Source organism: Mauremys reevesii, linkage group 1 (genome assembly GCF_016161935.1).
Source record: "Mauremys reevesii isolate NIE-2019 linkage group 1, ASM1616193v1, whole genome shotgun sequence".
Taxonomy (NCBI): domain Eukaryota; kingdom Metazoa; phylum Chordata; order Testudines; family Geoemydidae; genus Mauremys; species Mauremys reevesii.
This window is the reverse complement of record NC_052623.1, coordinates 27276339-27284074: the sequence shown is the minus strand read 5'-3', so window position 1 is coordinate 27284074 and position 7736 is coordinate 27276339. Positions and strand designations below refer to the sequence as shown.

The following is a 7736-nucleotide window of genomic DNA, read 5'->3' as shown; positions in this document are numbered from 1 at the left end:
TAAGCAAGCAAGAAGCAGGCTAGAGATAACGAGGTTAGATCAATCAGGGAGGATGGGGCCCTGTTCCAGCAGCTGAGGTGTGAAAACCAAGGGAGGAGAAACTGGTTCTGTAATTGGCAAGCCATTCACAGTCTTTGTTTAGTCCTAAACTGATGGTGTTAAATTTGCAAATGAATTGGAGCTCAGCAGTTTCTCTCTGGAGTCTGGTCCTAAAGTTTTTTTGCTGGAGGATGGCCACCTTAAAATCTGCTATTGTGTGGCCAGGGAGGTTGAAGTGTTCTCCTACAGGTTTTTGTATATTGCCATTCCTAATGTCTGATTTGTGTCCATTTATCCTTTTCCTTAGAGACTGTCCAGTCACAGGGGTTTTAGGAGTTCCCACAAGTAGGGAAAAATGTCCCTTGCCTAAGGGCTGGAGAGTCCTAGAGCTCGGAAAAGACCCAGGGTTTTCCTGGGAAACCTGATGCCCTCTCTCCTGCCTTATTCTGAGCTCAGCCCACTTGGGTGGTTGCCCCATCCCATCTCCTGATCTAAGGACAGCATTGACACCTCACAGACTAGAGGGAGATTGCAGGAGGGCAGCCCCATTGTGACCTAGAGATGACATCAGCGCCTGCCTGATGCCAGAGCAGCAACCTGCCCTCAGGTGTAGCCTTGGTACTTGGTGCTGCTTTGAGAGTGTCTGTGTTGAGAGTGTCTTAGTGCCTGAGCCCGAGGAAATGAGTTCAATCCTCCTCTGTCTGCTCTTTGCTGTCTTTTATGCTGTGCTGAGGCTCGCCAGATCTGAGGTAAGTGAGACTCCTAGAGAGATGGAAAGGCTGGATTGATGCCAGCTGAATGCAGAAACCATACATAAGTAGTTTTCAATCAGCAGGCTCGGATCATCTCCACCCAAGAGTCCTCAAAGAGCTGGCTCAGGAGGTTATTGGCCCACTGACATTAATTTTTGAACAAATTTAGGATTCCTGAGGGAATTCCAGAAGGCTGGAAGTGTGCTAATCTTTTGTCAACATTCAAAAAGCTACGGGAGGTTGGCCTGGCTTCTTATAGGCCAGTTAGCCTGAAATAATGGACAAACTGAGATGGGAATCAATCAATAAAGAATTAAAGGACGGGAATATATTTAAAGCAGGTTAACAATGTTTTATGGAAATTGGGCCATGTCAAACATAGATGTGACAAACTTAGACTTGTGTAAGGTGTTGTTTTTCATAGATTCCAAGGCAAGATGGGCCCATTGGGATCTTCTAGTCTGACCCTCCTGTCTAACGCAAGCCAAAGAACTTCCACACAATAATGCCTACTGCATACCTTTTATTAAAATGTCCAATCTTGATTTTAAAAATTGCCAGTGATGGAGAATCAATCCACCATGACCTTGGTCAATTGTTCCAACGGTTAATTCCTCTCACTGTTAAAAATGGACGCCTTCTTTCCAGTCTGAATTTGTCTAGTTTCAACTTCCAGAGGTCGAATTTCTCCCCCAAGGTCTGAATTCCATGCATGGTAGCTGGGGTTAGTTGCATACCCTGCAATCCTAAAACCTGCAGAGTTTTGTCATCTCTGCAGGAGAGAGAACTTTGCAGGCTCTCTCCTTCAATGCTTATAAACTCTGCAGGCTCCGGGTACCAGCAATCCCTGTTTCTCCAACCAGCAATCCCTGTTTCTCCAGTGACCCCTGTTATGGATCAGAGGGGTAGCCGTGTTAGTCTGGTTCTGTAAAAGCAGCAAAGAATCCTGTGGCACCTTATAGACTAACAGACGTTTTGCAGCATGAGCTTTCGTGGGTGAATACCCACTTCTTCGGATGCAAGTGGTGGAAATTTCCTGGGGTAGGTATATATAAGCAAGCAAGAAGCAAGCTAGAGATAACGAGGTCAGATCAATCAGGGAGGATGAGGCCCTGTTCTAGCAGTTGAAGTGTGAACCTAAAGTTTTTTTGCTGTAGGATGGCCACCTTAAGATCTGCTATAGTGTGGCCAGGGAGGTTGAAGTGTTCTCCTACAGGTTTTTGTATATTGCCTGTTATGGGTCGTGCTGTGTGCCCTACATTGTCTGCATCACAGGAAAGCACAATGCCTACCCATGAGGCCTCATAGTGCAATACTCTTCCACAAAGAAAAGCTTCCCCCTAGCCCCACATGGCAATCACCTCTGGCTCATTGTTCTCCCGGGTTTATTGAGGAGTTCTCTTCTAACCCTGCTGCTTTCTCTGTGTGTGGCAGGCTTCTCCGAGGAAGAGGAGACACAAAAAGAAAAAGCAGAAACCAAAAGGTAAGCAGCCCTGTCATAGTCTCACCCTCACTTGAAACTGGGGGGTTTCAAGTTGAGGACCAGCATGTATCCCCCCCACCCTAAAATCCTAGGGTAGGTCTCCTTTTTCCTGCCACCACCCGGTCAATTTACGTGGGCAGGGACACCCCTGTTTTCCCCCTCCTCTTTCCAAAGATGTTCCCTGGGGAAACACAGATCAACTCACAGAGGGAGAAACCTCCCCGTCTCCTCCCTCCCCTCTCTGCCCGGAGATAAGCTTGTCTCACCACCGAGAGAGAATTTCTTAGCCCCCTCCCCCTGTATCCACAGTAGAAGGGATTTAATCAAATCTTTATAGAAAGAATTTATTAAAAGAAAAACAAGAAAATACACAATCTCTATGAGTCCAAGCTGGACATTCATAGGGTATAACCGTACTAATTTCTGGAGAGAATCCTCTCTCCTTCTCAGTACAAACAATACAGGCAGAATTAAGAATAATCAATAACAAACACACAGAATTGCAAACATAGGATTATTAGATGAGGACACAAAGTACCTTTCTAATACTCACTATCTTGACTAGAAGAAATTAGTTCAGAAAGATGGAAACTTGCAGAAGACTTGATTAAACATCTGGACCCTTGTAACTCCAGACGGCTAAGAACAGCACACACCAGAAGAGAGAGAAAAAGTTTCCTCCTAGGAATTTTAAATTCTCTTCCCTGATTGGTCCTCAGGTCAGGTGTTCACCAGGTACTATGTGTTAACCCTTTACAGGTGGAAACTTAACCCTTAACTAACTATTTATGACAAGCCCCTGACCCCACAGCTGCGGTGGCAGACCCCGGCCCCATGCAAAGCAGAGAAATAGGGTCTATTCCCCCACCTGCCTCCCCTCTTCCTGCGAAGGCGCAGTCATGCCCAGAGTCGTGCAGAGGCACTGGCTGGGGCTCCGTTCACAGGCTGCCCCTGAAATCTGGGCAATAGGGTGCTAGGAAGCAGAGGGTGCCCAAGCAGCTCAATGTCTCCTTTATGTCCCACTTCTGGCAGCTTTTGGGTGCTGTGAGGAAGAGCTGGAGGAGGCTTGTGCATCCCTAGAGACGTGGTAAGCAATGCCCCCCTCCATGAATCTGCAGTGGGTCAGTCCTCTCCTTTAGCGCCATGCAATTCATCCCCAGCCGAGTAATCCCTCCCCTGCCCCGACCTATGTACCACGCAAGCAACTCTTCTCCTTTAGACTCCTGCAATTCATTCCCACCCCGCAGAAGTTGCCATCTCTAATCCACCCCCACGCATCATACCGTGGGTCATTCCCTTCCTCGAGCATCATACGGTTCATTTAACCTGGGGCAGCGGTGGTGGAGGGGTAGATTGTGTCGACTGGACTGGACTGGACTGGACCATCCTCCCCTCCCGAGACGGGGAGAAAATGTTTTTTGGGAGCAGCCCCATGCAGGCGAGGTAGAGAGATCAGCAGGAAGGCTGGGCTTTCTGGTACAGTGAGTAGGGTGAAAGGGATCCAGCAGCACTTGTGTAACGGCCCCTTCTCCAGTCCCCCAGCAGCAGTTCCCAGCAGGATTTGAATCCTGGCCCTTCAGCTCTGCAGCATAAAGCACCCCTTAGAGCTGAAGAGGTAGCTGTATTAGTTGGCAGCTATAGTAGGCTGTTATCCTATATGTTGATTAGCTTCTGTGGGCGGGACATGACACACGCTGCCAGTAGGATACACTCTCACTTCCTCAGCACTAGACAGGGCTCACCTAACAATCCAGCTAACCCCAAAGCAGGCCCGGGTATTGCAGGGGAGGAGGCTGCCTCAGTGGAGAATGGGACAGGGAGCCTTTCGGTGCCGCCCCTCTGGGTAAAGAGGGCCTGAGGGCAGGGCCTGCACTCAGCTATCTGCTCTCTCTGTTCCACAGCTGCCCTGTGCCCCTGGAGAAGCTCCGCTTGGCTCAGCGCCTCAGGCTGGTTGACAGGAGGCTACAGGACGTGGCCAGACACCTGGAGGAAGTTCTGATGCCGTAAGGCAACTGACCAGGGGGCACCAGACTGGGGGCTGGGTGGGAGGGGAGAGTGAATGTAGAGAGGAGGGAGCGGGAAAAACCAGACACTCCACGATCCTAAAATAACAGGGAAAAAGCCACTAAGAGGCTTTAGCTTCCAAGGTGAGAGACCAGTGAAAGTGAGGTGAGGGATGATCAGAAATGAAATGCAGAGACTGCACGGTGGGGTTGTGAGTAGGATCAAATCCTTCTGTAGGGCAATATCTGCCAGCAGGCGACTGTCTAGAACCTGCCTGTGCTGTGTGTGAAGGACAAAGCAATCCAGTGACACCCTGCGAGGGGGTGTCCACCCCACACAGCACTGGAAGGGGCTCAGGTGGCCAGGCAGGCCCATGAACTCCACAGGGTGCACCTGCAGGAAGAGCCGGGGAGCAGGGAATTGATCCCAAGCAGGCTCAGCTGGCAGGAACAGACGGGGCCTATCAAGCCAGGAAGCTGGCACCAGACAGGGGCTGCGGCAGGGGAAGGGCAGCCCCTCCCTGGGAAGAGGGGGGAGTGTTTGGAGCTGGTGCACCCAGAGCAAAGAGGGAACCAGGAGTAGTAGGAAGCAGTCCAGGCTGGGAGAGGAAAGCCCAGAACGGCTTGGTTGAGGGTCCCTGGCCTGGACCCCAGTGTGAAGTGGGGGCCAAGGGTTCCCTACCAGCCCCCGAGGGCACGGCCCAGACCGGCGGGGCAGTGAACAGGAGAACTGTCTGGGTCACTGTGGGAGTGACAGTGACCACATGCGACAATTGGAAGGGGCATTGACACCGAGAGCTAATCCCCAGAGTAGGCACCAGACAAGCAGTGAGTGGGACACCACCTGATACACCCCAAACACGAGTCATCAGCCAGGACTTTCAGGACCATAGCACAGACCTCCACCGCCGGAGAAACTCCATTAACTGGGAGCAATAGTAAGTTGTTAGCCTCTAGGGTATCAGCCATTAGAAGAGGCCAGTTTTCCAGTGGGTTAGAATGTAAGAACATAAGAACAGCCAGACTGGGTCAGACCAAAGGTTCATCTAGCCCAGTATCCTGTCTTCCAAAACTGGCCAATGCCAGTGCAGCAGAGGGAATGGCCAGAACAGGGAATCATCAAATGATCCGTCCCCTGTCGCCCATTCCCAGCTGCAGACAAACAGAGACTAGGACACCATCCCTGCCCACCTTAGCTAATAGCCATTGATGAATTGATCTAATTCCTTTTATAGTTTATAGTCTTGGCCTTCTCAACATCCTCTGGCAAGGGTTACACACACATGCTCACATCTTCCTCCCCCAAACCAATTCTTGTTAGCTAATCTTTCTATTAAAATAGCAGTAGATCCCCGATCATGCTCAAGGCCCCATTGTGCTAGGTGCTGCACATGTGCGTGTGACGAAGGGATTATCATTCTAGATAAAACGAGTGCCAGCGCCCCCTCTCAGTCCTTCCTTACCCAGCTGATGTCCTTGTGTCGGGGTGTGGTGTGCAATGCATGCCTAGGCACTGCCCCATTGCACTACAGTTGGAAGGCTGTGCCCAAGCCCTGCCTTTGCTCAGCAGGGCCGTGTCCCATCTGTCCCTGTCTGCTCTCTCCCACAGGCCGAGTGTGTCGACATCTGCCACGAGCCAGTTCTCCTACTCCTCCAGGGAATCCACCACCTCTGCCCTCCGGAGTCCCAGCTCCTTTTCCCTGAGAGAAGCCTCCGTGACTTGGTCAGAGCCCCTCTGCCACACAAGGGATATCATGCCTGTCGCAAGCTGGGAAGGATCCACTCATCCCATCCAAGCCCAGCCTCTCCCCAGGCCTCCTGCCCACAGCAGACGAGACCGGCGAGAGCAGAACATAGGTCTGGACCCGATGTCAGCCCATGGCTCAGACTTCAACATCCGACAGAAGCATCTGCAGAGCCAGCTGGGGGCTCCACAAACCCCCATCCCGGGAGAGCCATTGCTGGGTGAGCAGGACACCAAGCAGCAATGGGAATTCAACACAGATCGGCCCAAATGTGGATTTCCAGCAAAGGTCCCAAAGCCCCTGAGATGCGACACCAGCCCTCAGCATGCACAGGAGATCCAGGACCAATGGGTCTGCCCCTGGGAACCCCTGCCCCAAAAGGCCCACAGGATTATGGCATCCCCTGATGCCATCCTGGCCAGGCTTGTGCCCATGGAGTGGGTCAAACTGCAGGATCACGTGGCTCAGAAATGCTTGGAGATCCAAACGAAGGCTTTTCCTAAGGTCGTGAGAGAGTCGCACAGAGATGCTCCCCTCCTGACAGAGACTGCCCTGCCTGGGCCACTCCGCCCCCCTAGGGAGCCAGGCAGGCACAGGACAGCGGCATTCCCAACAATGGGAAAACAGCCTGCCCACCCCATCGAACTCCACATAAGGCGTGAGCATCTCATCATGCAGAGGGGGCTGCTCACCCTGGATCCAGAGCCCCCGGCAAAGCTGCCTCACGCCGTCCAAGCCAGGGGAGCCAGTGTGGAGTTCAGTGAGATGGAGACTGATTTCCTGCAGACAGGGAGGCAAAGCACAAGCTCCTCTTCTTCCACACGTCCTCCAACGCCAGTGGAAGATACCACCATGGAGAAGGGCAGGAATGATAGCGCGGCAGGAAACCAGACTAACCCAGATCACTGCACTCTGCCAGCAGGGATGGATCTGACATCGCCACCTCCAGGAACCACAATAGCAGAGAAGACACTCGAAGCGACACTCCAGATTTATAGGAGCGAGTTGAGAAAGCCCCTTACCGGAGTGTGTGACAGCAAAGGGACTGAAGAGAAGCTGGAGCTGCACATGGAGAGGAAGGTTACCTTGGGAGAAGGCTCCTGCCTGGGGCCAGGGGCACAGGCAGGTGAGGGCAGGGCAGAGCTTCCCAGGACCCAATGCCACCAGGTTGCCCCAGAGGCCCCAGGCTCTGAGCAGCTAACAAGATCCACCCTTGACTCTCTCATTGCTGGGCAGGCTGCACATGACCTGCAGATAAAGCACCTGACGGAAATGTTGAGCAGCTCCCGCCCCTTGGCGGGCCAGGTCTCAGTTTGCCAGCAGTGCCGCAAGGCACATCCAGGAAAGATGAAGGGTAAGAAAACTCAGAAGGAGACATCTGCTGAGCTGCATGGTCTTCAAGACATCATGGATTCACATGGGTTCGATGGCACTGTGAATTCAAAGCTCTCCAGGGACCAGCCGCCAATCAAAATCTGCAAGAAGTGCAGTAAGCTTCGATGGAAGAGACTAGCTGGCTCTGCAGGTGCTGACTTGCCCAGAAGATCCCATGGAATTCCACAGCGATGGACTCCAGGAGACTCCTCAGCATCATCCAACCACAAGATACCAGCGGTGTGGCTCCTTCCAGCAGACAAGAGCAAGACGCAGGATGGAATGGGGAAAACAGCTCCCACCAGGCAACCAAAGATGGTGTCCATTGCTACGAGTACAA

General features: G+C 52.2%; 1 protein-coding gene across 1 annotated transcript; it reads left to right on the top strand.

Moving 5' to 3' along the window:
• The first annotated feature begins 613 nt into the window (after positions 1-613).
• Positions 614-7269, top strand: LOC120402789. Its single transcript, XM_039533199.1, has 6 exons — positions 614-788; positions 2226-2274; positions 3307-3361; positions 4176-4277; positions 5887-7058; positions 7259-7269. Exons 1-6 carry the CDS (start codon positions 621-623, stop codon positions 7267-7269), a joined length of 1557 nt encoding a protein of 518 aa, XP_039389133.1. The 5' UTR covers positions 614-620.
• The last annotated feature ends 467 nt before the right edge of the window (positions 7270-7736 follow it).

Excerpts from the sequence above, each read along its gene's own strand:
- LOC120402789 (XM_039533199.1), top strand. The coding sequence starts at position 621 with ATGCCAGAGCAGCAACCTGCCCTCAGGTGTAGCCTTGGTACTTGGTGC. Across the intron at positions 789-2,225 it reads TGAGGCTCGCCAGATCTGAG|GCTTCTCCGAGGAAGAGGAG; the intron begins GTAAGTGAGACT and ends TGTGTGTGGCAG. Across the intron at positions 2,275-3,306 it reads GAAAAAGCAGAAACCAAAAG|CTTTTGGGTGCTGTGAGGAA; the intron begins GTAAGCAGCCCT and ends CACTTCTGGCAG.